This window comes from Suricata suricatta, chromosome 4 (assembly GCF_006229205.1).
Source record: "Suricata suricatta isolate VVHF042 chromosome 4, meerkat_22Aug2017_6uvM2_HiC, whole genome shotgun sequence".
Classification (NCBI taxonomy): domain Eukaryota; kingdom Metazoa; phylum Chordata; class Mammalia; order Carnivora; family Herpestidae; genus Suricata; species Suricata suricatta.
Window position 1 is genome coordinate 67466020 of NC_043703.1, and position 13444 is coordinate 67479463.

Genomic DNA, 13444 nt, shown 5'->3' on the forward strand with positions numbered 1-13444 from the left:
CTTAGTTATAATTAATTTTGTTATATTTCAGAGAAAGTGATTTGAAGAAAACTGGGCACAGGTTCAGCAAAAACAAACAGAAGAGAAACAGGAAAAGAAGTAAAAAGCAGAACAGTCATGGTAAAATCATGGGAGAAAACTCATTTGAAACTTTACATTATCACACACCAGGAGATCAAGATCCCTCTCAGAGTGAAGAGGAAGACGTTGATGACACCAAAAGAGAATCAGCGTGCGCCTTCACTGGTGGACTGGGAAGTGAACTAAGAGATTTGGTAAATAGCCCCAAAGATGCAATATGGAAAAGTGTAAATCCTGAAGATTGTTTTCCAAATGTTATATCTGCAGTTAAGCTGGACAATACACCAAAAAATTACCCCCCTAAAGAACACGATGATTTGTTTCCAAGTATGTCATTGATGCCAAATGAAAACTCTGTGACTTGCCCAACAATGACTCAGAATCTTTCCTGCACAGCAAGTGATGAGTGGCCTGGCACGAAGGTAGGAAAGGACGCGGTAGATCGGCACCCCCCGGCATCAGACGTCCAGGATGGGTCTGCCGCCATCCCCTGCTCATTCGTGCAAAAGAGAGAAAGGGGAGATAAAAGACTCCTGAATGAAACATTTCTGTGCAATCAATATGGACCCAGAACTTCAGATAAAAGTTTAAGAAAGGACCAAGGAATAAATACAACTGAAAATGATTACTGGGCTTTCTTTTCAAACAATTTGTCTGATGAAGAATTACAGCTGAGCTCTGAGAGGCAACCCTGTTTTGAGAGCTGGCCTGAGGGACCTCATAAATTTATATGTGAACAAAGACCAAAGAGAGATAGATGGCAAAGGCTGGCCTCTCTGGACAGCAGGGGACAAGTGATTAAATTGATCTCTACTTCTGAAGGAACTTCAAGACCAGGAAGCAGTCCAGAAACATCGCTAGAGGAGAAGCTATTGATAGAAAATGAAGATTTGTCACCTCCAACTGAGGATATAGATTCAGTCATAGAAACGGAAACAAATGTCTTTAGAAGCTGCTTGCCTAAACTGGATATCCCAAAGAGTGACTTATGCTCAACAAAGAATAAGAAAAGGAAGCAGAAAAGGGTTTTCAATTTGGCACCAAACTTTAACTTACGGGAACCGAGATATATCGATGTAAAAGAACGAGGAGATTGTAGCATGTTAACAGAAACCCATGGACTAAAAATTATTTTGGAAGCAGAAAAAGATAGAATTTCAGAAATAAGCAGTATAGAAGAGAATAAGCAAAAACTTACGACATTTGATCATCACCCATCATGGTTTTGCTTTGATATTATCAAAGGTCCTCCTTTAAGTTTTGGTACACAATCTTATTCTCGTTACTTGCCATTTAGTAGACTAAGGCACCCTGTGTATTTTTATAAAAACCCTATTCCTTCTCTTGTGTTACAGTATACCTCCAGCTTTTGGATGGTATCTTTTACAAGCAAGAAACCATCTTTGACTTTCAAATCTCAGACAAGAGTAGGTAACCAACTAAATGACATAGGGTTGAGTTCTTCAGAAATTTTAAGTAGCCAACCTGATCCTTTGTACTCTTTTAGGGTCACTTCTGATCTTCACTTTTTAAATGAAAGTTTTGATGAAAAGCTAAAGACAGGGGAAGAACCAAAGCCATTACGGTTCTTACAAACTGAGGATAACCAAGATATAACGAGCACTGGCTTTGATTCCCTTGAACTACAATTATCACAAGGGTTTGCTTTTCAACTAGTAAAGCTTTTTGGATCCCCTGGAGTTCCAATGGGTAAATTGTGTTTATTTGCTACAAACAAAAAATTCCAGTTTAACATTTATGAGTACTTTTTTGAAATTTTTCTACCTTGTGTTACTGATTTCATGCAGTTAATTGATCTTGTGATGCTTTTCAGCAATGAAAATAAAGAACCCATAGCAAATGGTGCTTGACCTTCAGAGTAATGTGCCTGCCTCCGCTTCTAGGAATCGTAGCCTTAAATATCTTTGAGCACTTAGAATACTTGGATTTTCAATATAAATAGACATTGAGAAGAACAAGGATGAGGCAGACAAACAGTAATTGTATAGCAAATAGAGATGGGGTCCTTTTTAAAAGTCTGTTTTATACATTTCCCTTGTTTGGTGCATGATCCTTTCTTTCCTTTTTCATTCGTCGTATGGCTTGTAGATATGAGAATGTAAGTGGGGGACAGTGTGGGGGACAGTGAAGCTTAAATGATGAAAACATATCATCTGAAGTAAGTTGAGTTTAATTTTTAAAGACTATTTGAGAAGGATACTGAAAGGAAGATTACAGAGTCTGAATGGTTGACTTGAAAAGTTCCTTCCAGCTGCTGCTGTTTTTGGAAATGAAAAATCCACTTGTGAATAAAACACATGAAAGTGGTTTTTTTAGTATTCTGAGTAAAATTCTAAGTAAATTTCTTCTAAATGCATTTAAGACGCTACATGTCTAAAACAGGAAATATAGCACATATCCCAATTTTTCCTTAGCATAAGTCAATTGTATGTGTTAGTGATTTTATGGAGTTGAATGTGTCCCCTTCCTAGAGGCCAGAAACTGTAACAGCCAGGAAGTCAAAGCTCCAATCCCTACAGTTCTCCTGTATCTTCAAGATACTTTTTCTTTTTTGCACCTGCCTGGTGCCTGGGCCCTGTTCCTGTCTCACAGCTTCTCTTCCAGAGTTGTTTATTTTGCTTTTAAACTTCTGCTGTTGTGGACAAAATTAGTGCCCAGAACCCAGACCTAAGATTGGCTAAGTCTCAGGGTGAGGTAGTTGCAATTATTCACCTGCTCTTGAGGTTCTAGCTTTATGTTTATCATTTTTGTAAACTTTGTGAATAATCACACCTTAACCATTTGCTATCTTTCTAGATGCACTGAAGAAACATACCAATTAAAAATTAATTTAATTAATATAATTAAAATTTATGGAATTTTAAAAGATAAATGAAGTCATTTTAGGTCAGAGGTCTTAGTCCTAGGTCCATATTCTAAAATTACATGCAAACATGTTTGTGTCACTTTGAACCGTTTTTCTGAGAAAGTCAATAGATTTTGTCAGCTTCTGAAGCAAGGGGAGGGAGTGGTGGCACCTGACTCAAAAAGATTAACAATCACTGCCTTAGATCAGCATCAGAAAGCATGTTGTGAAAAGATTCTAAATCTGCTCCTTGGAATGCACAATACCGTCATAATCAGCAATAATGATCAAACATCCATTAATTAAGCTTTGGAAAGCTTTCTAGATGAAATAGACCTCATTCATCAAATAGCTTACCTTCTAAATGGGGAGACAAGACTAACACAAAATAAAATTATTGCACATAGAAATATAAATGACAAGCTTATGAATATTTTATGAGTGAGGTTAGCAGTGCTTCAGGGGTTGTTGAAGAGCATATGGGGTCGTGGTTTCGGGTGATGGCTTTGATGCGGAAGCGAATTATAAGCAGTGCTTATACGAATGTGGCGTAAAAGAAAAATATAGGAAACGAATGTCACATTTGGATATGGCGGGCGCTTAAAAAAGGCAAGGAGAAAATTGAAAGTGGAAACTGTCAGCTGATTTGTTTGGCCAGGCTGGACAAGTGCTGTATCTGAGGTCAGTGAGTGGCCTTGTAACAGGGCAGGGAACCCAAAAGAATCCTAGCCTTAGGAATTCTGTGGACACAGCGGGATTAGATAGTAAAGCCAGACATGGCCCTGAGGAAACCAATTACTCATGTTGCCAGGGTTATGTCAGTATAGAAAAAATATTGTGTGGTTTGGTATGGCTGATATGTAAGTATCAGTGTTTGGACTTATTTATGAACATCGTAATTGTCTGTGAGAATTCCTCCCAACCCCAACACTCTCATGTGGAAGGAACAATTTGCAAGAAGACTAAAAAAACTTGCTGTAGTTGCACTGTTTATACATGTCACAGGAAAGGATGACTACCTAAATTCTGTGCCCTGTGATAGGACTGTGATAGTACTTGAAGCTATCGTATATATAACATGTGTGTTATGTATGTTATAATATTATATCTTATATATGTATTAGTGATATATGTATTTATACTTAATGAGAATATATATTGTTTACATGTACACGTAAGCATCAGGATAGTGATTACTAATAAAGACCCGAGAAAAACTAACTCCTGCTTCAGCCATCAGTGAAATATCTTCCAAACTGGGCTTTTACTATTATGTCAGTCTAAATAATCATGTTTGCATATCCTTATATTTAGGGTAAAAATCTGTATGACATTAGAGATGAAATTTGTTCCCTTTTATTTTCACAGAATCTTTGTTGCCTGATGACTATGTGGTTTCTGTTGACTGGGAGACACTGAAGATGATCTATTTGCAATGGAAGACATCAGTAGAGGTATATTTTTATGGCTTTCAAAGAAGACCTTCTCCAACTGGTTTCTTTAAAACAACACACACACACACACACACACACACACGCACACACACACGCACACACACACAGAAGCTGTTCATCATATATGAAGGGCTACATCCCTTATATTAAATTAGAGAAAGAACATATGTGGATGCGTAGATAATATATGCATGTTATTTCAATAAGTCCCAAGAGAAAATTGCATTTAATGCCCTAACTTTGCTGTGGTATAAGGGCCTATTGTGGATGACTGAAGTGCCCATTTTAGGACAGTTTTTATTCTTCATTACATCTTTTCTCCTGTCCAGCCCTTAGTCCTACTCTGTCATGATAGAGTAACAGCTACAAATTAGATTCATATTTCCATGGCTTGGAAGCACTTCATTATTGGTGTTCTCTCTCGGTCTATAGTGAGAGACCTAACTACTCTGATGGGCTGTAAATTTTTCAGATAGCTGGAGGAGGACTGGTGGGGACAGTTAGAAAGGTAATAGAAATTCTGGAGGAGGTAGCACACTGTAACATAATGGGGAGAGGGTTTACATTAGTCGATAATGATTTAAATGTGCCTGGAGGCAATGCTAGGGGTACATTTTGAGATATATGGTAAAAACAAGGTTTAGTGAAACATAAAATTATATACTCCAGGATAGTAGGTATCTCTTAACTGTTCACACAAGCGCAGCTGAGAGAAAAGTAGATTTGCTTGGTGTGCCCAGTTAGTAAAACCAAATACATTTTTCTAAACTTCTTATTTCTCTTCATTCCCCACGGAGAACGTATTGCTACCTAAACACACACACACTCACACACACTGCAATACTTCAAATGTTTAAATGGACATTTGTGGTTATTAGGTTTCATTTGCCATTTTGAGAATGTTCCTGCATGAGTTAAATGATGATGCAATCTTAACCCCAATGCCAAATATTAATCATTATTATATGTATTTTAATCACAATTCTAGAAAAGACAGAAGAAGATTGGTTAAAAATGAGAATTTCTGGAACTGTAAGTACAATTTATTCCAGAGACCTCTGTACAATCTGAAGGAAGTGGATGTTGACATTATTTGGTTGTAATAGCTCCATGTACTGCAATTTGAAGAGTAAATATAAAAAATGTAGTCTGTTACCATAGCAACCCTGTGTGCTAGTGCACATGTGACTTTCTATTTCCTTTCAATGTAGATCTTTTTGTGAAATACAACAAAGCTTAGGTTGTTGTTACCAAATTTATTTTCCAACTTTATTGGTTAGAACATATTTTAGAGCATTCTGTCAACGCACAGTTTATGAGGGATTACCACTCCGCCCCTTCGCCCCAGATTGTTATGTGATAGGGGCTGGGAATTAGGGATATAGGTTATATTTAAATATTAAAAGATTCTCTAGGAAAGGAGGTAAAACATGAAGACAAACTCATGTTATATTTTAAACTTGACATCAAGCTGACATTAAAATAAACACATTGCACTTTTTTTGAAATGCTTAGATTATGAAATAAACACAATTGCTATGATTTTAGTGTATATGTGTCTGCATTTGATAAGAATTGAATGCACTCTGCATTTACCCATATGTTTTCTTTCTTCATTTTAACTCTATTTCTAAGAGTTTTCTGTTTCCATTTCTCTGCTGGAAATATACATATACGTCATAAAAATGTTTTTGTTTGTTTTAAACCTGGTTTTGCTGCAAAAAAGGAGAAGGACTAAAGGTTTGGGAGAAACGTTTAGGGATTTGAAGGGACCACTTGAAAATGTGAGATAAGTGTAATGTGAGAAAGGATAAGAGGCTATGAGGAATTCCAGGAAAAGGAGGTAAAGAAATTCATTTATTCATTTAAAAGATATTAATAGTGTTGCTTCAATTCAGACACTCTACTATGGACAGGTTATAGCAGTGAAGACATTCCTGCCCTCGTGGCGTTTATGTTAGGACCCAAGTTAGGAAGGAGTGTCTCCCCCGCTCCCCATAAGGTGGCCCCATCATGACACCAGTGCAAGCAGCATGCAACAAGAATGGACACATTTGACTGTGGCCAATTTGGGGTCTTTTCTGTCTGCTAAATATGGATATTTTGTGTCAAGGACACTTCCTGGACCATATTTCTGGTTTTTATATTCCTCTTCCATCTTTGTGCTAAACTGGCCTCCAGTCTCCTGCAGAACAGTCACCCCTAACTATTAATCATTAATCTTTTCTTGTTGGGGAGCTTTATGAGTGTTATGGCTATGTACAGGTTTTTTACAATTCTCATGAGATCATGCCTCCCTGTTTTGTGTTTGGCATAATATACTGGTTGTTTGGCCTCAAGGGGTAGATAGAAATGTATAAAGAGGGAAAGAGCAGGAGAATGTGGTTGGCTCTGGGAGCCACAAGTCCCTGCCTATTTCAAAATCCTCTTCCTGCAATTGGCCAGGGTGTTTATAGTGTCACTCCCAGAGGGAGGTGGGACAGGGTGCTGGAAGGAGAATGGGTTCCCATCCTGAAGCTTTTGCTGACTGGCTGTGTGACCTTAAACAAATTACCCTCTCAGAGCCTCCATTTGTTCATGTGTAGAACATAGATTTATAATAGCAGCCTGTCATGGGAATATTAAATGAGGATTAAGTGAAATAACTTGTGCAAAGTCTTTAACATAATACCTGAAAAATAATAGTCTCTTAGAAGGGTTAACTCCCTTTCTTTAAATACCTCCTTGGGTTAAAGCATCGTCTTTGAAATGTCCTAGGCAAAATAGAAATTGTGTTACCTAGGAGAGCAACACATTGACTCAATAAACTTGGTAACACATTTGCATGAATTAGAGTATTTATTATTAACTTTATAATGTAAATAGCTGGATCCTCAGGGAATGAGACCAAGGACAGGTTTGGATTTAGAGACAGGAGGTTGGGCAATGTGAGGAACACTGACTATCCAGTGAAACAGGACCGGGCAGAGGGTGGGGATTGTGGGGACAGGAAAGGCGTAGATACCACTTATAGTGGCTTATTTAAAAACAGAAAGAGCCTGGGAAACTGACAACAGACTCTGTATATGTCACCATTTGGTCGAGACTTGTTTGGATTGTGCGGTTTTTTTGTTTTTTTTTTTTTTTTGTAGTTTAATTCTCCAGGCTTCTGTTGAAGATCCTAATCATCAAGAAGGAGTGCTCAGTGCCCACCTAAAGGATTCTTTTCAATGATACACTCATTGGATACCAAAACTGGTTTGGATAATCTGTCCAACCATTCTTGATTTGCTGTCTGAATAATAAAAAACTCAACAAAAGAGGTAATAAGTTGAACATTTTATTATCTAATTTTGGAGATGTTTGCCCTCTTTTAATTTGTTGTATGGAAGAAAATAGGCAAAGAAAACTTTAGTAGTTTGTTTTCAAATTGCATCAGGATGGAAGTATGGGTCCATGACTCTATTTCTAAAATTCTGAAATCCAAAAAGCTTTGTAAATCAGAAGTTGTTTTTAGTTTGTTTCTTAAATGTTTGGCATTAAAACTAATTTGGCAGCAAAACTTGACCCACACATGTTAATTTTATTCCTTATTTATCCTACCTGGTGTGACTATTCATTCATACATTTCGTTGCAGAAATATGAATGTGTTTAGTTACCACGAGGTGCTCAGTCCCCACTCAGAATGTGAGGTTATATATATGCACGTACACACATACGGTATGCCTTCAACACATGCTTTCTGAATTCTGAAACATCTGACCTCAGGGATGTTGGTTAGGGACTGTGGGACTTGCACCATCTGCAGGCAACTATTTTTCAAAATTCTGTTTTAGTTTAGTTGTACTTACCAGTCTTCAAATAAGAAAATTCATATTTGAAAAACAGAAATGAGGGGGTGGTGATGCAACGTGTAGGCATTTACCTAATCCCTCTAGTTTCAGAAAGGGAGGCTCCTCTGTCTTATCTTACTCCCTACTCCACCCTCTACCTTCTCCAGGAAGTAACCCCTGGGCTTCTCTACCAGGTGGGCAGTTGCCTGACTCTGGATGTTTGTTTCTTAAGCAGACTTTCCACTGACCTTCCTGTTAAAGCTCACTTCCAGCCCCAAATCTTCTAGTGCCTGAAATTTTAGGGGTTATGCCGGGTAAAATGTGTTGACTCACAGCTTTCTATAATTCAGGGGATTTGGGGGGGTGAGATTTGGCTTTTTTATTTGTTTTTGCCAGATTAACACTTCGTCTTTATAGTTTTCAAATTTTTGTTACTGTGATATTTTTTTTCTTATAGTTTATGCTTAAAAATAATAAGAAACTAACTCCCTCCCCCCCGCAAAAACCTTTCACATTTTAGTAGGGGTTCAAGGAGGGAGTGGAAGTTAAATATTTGTGCTCCATCTGGCATAGTTATTGGGAATTACATGCTTTATTTAAAGTAGCTGTGCTTTTTCTTACACTTCTTTATACAGCTTTAGTTTGTCTTTCAACTAGATGGTGGGTCTGCTCCAGACAGAGACCAGGGTCTTCAGTGTTTGCTTGAACTCCTTAAGAGTCTTGCTTTCTGAGCCACTGTGACACTGGACTTGCCTGTGGCGCAGGATGGGATGATTTCAGGGAAGAGCTGACCAGTAATAGGGTTGAAGCCCAGACAGCTACAGAGGGGACCCTGGCCTCTGGCATATCCTTGTTTTCTTAAGGGCCTTTGCCAACGACCTTTATGGATTTCTAATAAATACATTAGAATCCACACTGCCATGCCTTATCCAAGGGAATTCTTACAAATATGTTAACAATGAAAGGGGTACCTGGATGGCTCAGTCAGTTAAATGTACCACTTGAGCTCAAGTCATGATACTGCGGTTTGTGAGCTGAAGTCTGGAGCCTGTTTCAGATTTGGTGCCTTTCTCTCTCTCTGCCCCTCCCCTACTCACAGTTTGTCTTTCTCTTTATCAAAAATAAATATTAAAACAATTTAAAAAATATTTTAAGAATGCATATAGCATAAGTAGTGACCAGTTCTGAAATGCCTTTTTTCTGTTGGTGCAAACCTGCTGGGTACCATCTACCCAGTCTTGTATGTGGGTTCCAGAATGTCCCCAGCTTTTCCCAGGCCCTGTCTTTATTCTCTTGCCCCAATGTCCAGAATGGAGCTTTAGAAAAATTGGTGGGGGCTACTCTGTTCCGCTCCCAGGCTTCCTCCTCAAAACTTAGAATCCTCAAGTGCACTTGTGCAGAGTGGCACATAGGTGCTATGGAAACAAAGATATGGTCCTCCCCTTGGGGGAGGGGTGTGGCACTAAAAAGAGTAAAGGATAGAGTGTGGGAGGAGAAGCAGGTGGGGGACAGGCAGCAAAACCAGGCTTGTCCAGAGAACATTCTGCACGGCAGGCCTCTCCCAGGCCACCAGAGTCCTGTACATTTCCTCTGTGAATGCAGCCAAGTGGGATACATATGTCACATTACTTCTCTTCCCTTGTCCCTCTTCCCTGAACTTCTAGCTTCCTGCAGCCTCCACGTGGCTTCTAGGGAAAGGATAAGAGAAGAGCCAGGAGGGAGCAGTGTGACTAGAGAGGAGGGCGAGGTCCTCCCTCTGGTCAAATTGTGCAGAAATGTGGCAGCAGGTGCAAGCTGGAGATGCTGGAGCAATCAGGAGTCCACCACGGAAACAGCTAAGCTCGCAAACATGGACTTCTTTCCTGTCCTGTCCATGCATACCACTTATATGACAAGAGGCAAATGTGTGGAGATAAGACTAATATGTTTTTGAGTAAAAAAATTAGAAAATTTTTGGTAGGGGAAGAAGAGACACAGGATTAGAGAGAATTGGGAATGCTGCTGCCTGCATATTTTAAATGGTTCTACTGTGTTAAAGGGTCTTTGGTTAGACTGCTTTGGAAGCTCCATCCTGGCCTCAGACCTTCTGCCATGCTGGCATTTCTGGGGTGGATTCATAATGAAGCATTCCAAATCCTGGGTTATTTGGAACTGTAGGTTTGAGGGTTAAATTCACCAGCTCTTCTTGTGTTCCTTCTTTTTCCATGTCTTTTAACCAGTAGCAATTAGAGAAACATTTGACTGTATCTTCATTTGACGAAAATGACCTATAATTTTGTTAACATCTGTCATGGTAATGGTTTCTAGTGCTGGTCATCACGTGAGAAATGGAACGAAACCCCAGAGCTGAAAAGTTGGTTGGCTGAGAGGAGGGCACTGGGGAGCGTTATCACAGAGGTCCTCTGACTTGGGGGCAGCCCCGCTCTCTGGAGGCTGCACCTAGATAGAACCAGCAAAGATCTGAATGCAGGCTAACAGCAACCTGGCTCTTAACATCTGTCAGTGTGTTACTGACTGTTCGCTCCTTGGCTGACATTATTGCTATCTTGTTCATTCTTAATATTCAGTAAATCCCAAGCTCCCACTTAACTATGGAGAAACTAGTTTAGGTCCACATTACAACTACTAAGCATCTTCTGAATGTCAGGCTATGTTGTTAGATCTTAGGGTGACATCATTTCTACTTATGGTCTAGTGGAAGGAAACAGATACACAGGAAAACAGTGTGGTTTTGAGGATTAAATCAGAGAGAATACCTAGAACTTGTTGACCAATTAAATGTGGGGGTTGAGAGAAAGGACAAGTGTCTAGGGTCACTTCCACTGCTGACCATTTTCTCCTCTTGAAGCTCTTTCTCCCGGGGCCTCCATACACCTCTTTACCTTAGAGCTCTATCTGCTTTGCTGACCTTTCTCTCACACTCTCCTTTGGCAGACCCCCTGCAAAGACACGGGCCTCCAACGCCCGAGTCTCCTGGGCCCCCTCTTCAGCTGTCTGCTCTATTGTTTGTATTCTTTTCAGAGGGCAGGGTTTCCAAAACTCTGTCTCTAGCTCAGACCTCTCTTCTGAGGAACACACTCATATTTCCCAGCATCTGCTAGGTAGTTACATCTGCCACAAACACTGCAGATTCCGTGTGCCAACCCCCCTAGACCCCAAAGCTGTGTGTCCTCCTGCACCCCATCCCACATTGCCTGCGCCCCGCTCTGTAGGAGGACACAAGTGGGTGGAGGTCTCATGCAGCACTTAGTAGTACACTAGCCACATATGGAATTTAAACTTTTAAGTAGCCACATTAAAAAAGCAAAAAGAAACAAATGAAGTTAACTTTAATAATATATTAACCCAATGCACCCAACAGATTATCATTTCAACACATAATATAAAAACTACTGAGATATTTTACATTGTTTTCATACTGCACCTTCAAATTTTGGTGTGTATTTTAATCTCAGTTTGTACGAGCTACATTTCAAGTGCTCAAGAGCCCCATGTGGCTGATGGTTCCTGTTTTGGATGGTGCAAGTCTAGAATGAAAAAGGTAGTATTTGAGGCTGGGCCAAAACGCTCTCATGAGAAGTATGATAGAAGATATGGAAGTAAGGGGTACAGACATTAAAGCATCGTTCTTCTTATGAGCCTGTTCTCTGTTCCTTATGGTTTTTCCCTAATATTTAGAGAAGCTTTTGAAGTTCTAATGTTTCTTCAGCAGTGTCAAGATCCCACCTCTGATTCTAGGAAGGGATTTTCAAGGAAGAGCAGCTCATCTGCCTGCCCCCACCCCTCCAGGGGAATCCCAAGGTTGGATTCTCTGCACAGAGCCCCTCCTTACTGGGGCCTTCCTTCCAAACTTTCTTGTGAAATCTCTGGATTTTGCTTAAGAAGGAAATTGCTTTTCTTCACAATTCCTTTTCAAAATTTTCATACCTTAGCTGCCAGAAGCAAAATGTATTTCCTCTCCAATAATTATTACAGCCAAAGCCACCATATCTCCTAGATTTTTCCAGCATGGTATTTATAATATTGTCTCTTTCAGTCCATGAATCTTGAATTTTGGTTCAAAACAGGATCACTCTGACACTCTCTGAGTGTGAAATACTGGAGAGTGCTATGGTGATCAACCAACTGGCGCTCCCCAGTTCCTGGAACTTAGAACTCAATTCTGGATACTTCTCTAGAAAGGATTTAAGTGGACTGCTCTTTCCCCAGGGAGCTGAAATCCGTCCGGAGAGACCCTGGCGTTTTAGGCGGCAGCAGAGCGGGTACATGGGCTATATACCCAGGGGAACCAGTTGATGCTACCGTCGATAGATCAACCTGAGTTTTAAGGGGTGCTTTTTCTGATGAAGAGAGTTAAAGTTATGTTGAGGCAACAAAGCTTTCTAAGAATGTGTTTTTTTTTTTTTTTTTTGGCAGGCTGATAAAGAAGGATAAAAAAAAAAAAAAGATAACGCACCCCGGGACAGTGGTATTAGCAGCTGGGACACTAGCCAGATATTGGTGCTCACAATTTGGGGAGGACAATGGACTTTACTGTTAACTATTCAAAATGCTGTTCATGCTCTTTAATCGTCGACTAAAATTATTTCACTTTCAAGGTCTAGGCCAGTCAGGGGTGGGGGGAGGAGGGCTGTTGCAGAGAGCCTGACTTCTACGGCGGGCGGCCCGGGGGAAGTGTCCCAGTGTCCCAACTGGCAGGCCCTGTCCCACAGGGCGAAGGGCACGGAGAGGCAAGGGAAGAGGGTCAGAGAGCGGGGCGGGCGGGGCGGGCGGGTGGTGGGAGGAGCGCGTCACTCAGGTTTTCCGCGCTGCCAGTCTCCCAGCGTCCCCAGCTTTCCAGGTAGGGACGCCCCCTCCCACGCTGCGCGGTTCGGTCGGGTGGGAAGGAGGGGCTGGGCTCCGAGCGCCCGCCCCTCCATCTATCACATGGCCGGAGAGCCACAAAAACAACAGCTTCGGCCAAGACCGTGACTTCAGGACTGGGAGCCCGGGGCCCTCCCAGCCAGCCCCCACCCCATGGAGGAGAGTTTTCTTGAATCCTTCGGGAGGCTGAGCCTCCAGCAGCAGCAGCAGCAGCAGCCTCGGCCGCCGGCCCCGCCGCCCCCGCGTGGGACACCTCAGCGCCGCCACAGCTTTAGGAAACATCTCTACCTCCTGCGAGGCCTCCCGGGCTCGGGGAAAACTACACTGGCCAGGTAATGACCACGGCCTGGGCGCCGGCGCGCGGACC

At 41.0% G+C, this 13444-nt stretch overlaps 2 protein-coding genes across 5 annotated transcripts in view; both read left to right on the forward strand.

Moving 5' to 3' along the window:
- N4BP2L2 (NEDD4 binding protein 2 like 2) overlaps nt 1–5943 on the forward strand; it is a 64610-nt gene extending 58667 nt beyond the window's left edge. For both annotated transcript variants that reach the window (XM_029936874.1, XM_029936875.1), the window contains 3 exons: nt 32–1791; nt 4316–4401; nt 5390–5943. In XM_029936874.1, the coding sequence (XP_029792734.1) occupies nt 32–1791; nt 4316–4401; nt 5390–5413 (1870 nt within the window). In that variant the 3' untranslated portion in view covers nt 5414–5943. The remainder of the gene's footprint in view (nt 1–31; nt 1792–4315; nt 4402–5389) is intronic.
- Nucleotides 5944–13017: 7074 nt separating this feature from the next.
- N4BP2L1 (NEDD4 binding protein 2 like 1) overlaps nt 13018–13444 on the forward strand; it is a 34296-nt gene continuing 33869 nt past the window's right edge. For all 3 annotated transcript variants that reach the window (XM_029936877.1, XM_029936878.1, XM_029936879.1), the window contains exon 1: nt 13018–13409. In XM_029936877.1, the coding sequence (XP_029792737.1) occupies nt 13231–13409 (179 nt within the window). In that variant the 5' untranslated portion in view covers nt 13018–13230. The remainder of the gene's footprint in view (nt 13410–13444) is intronic.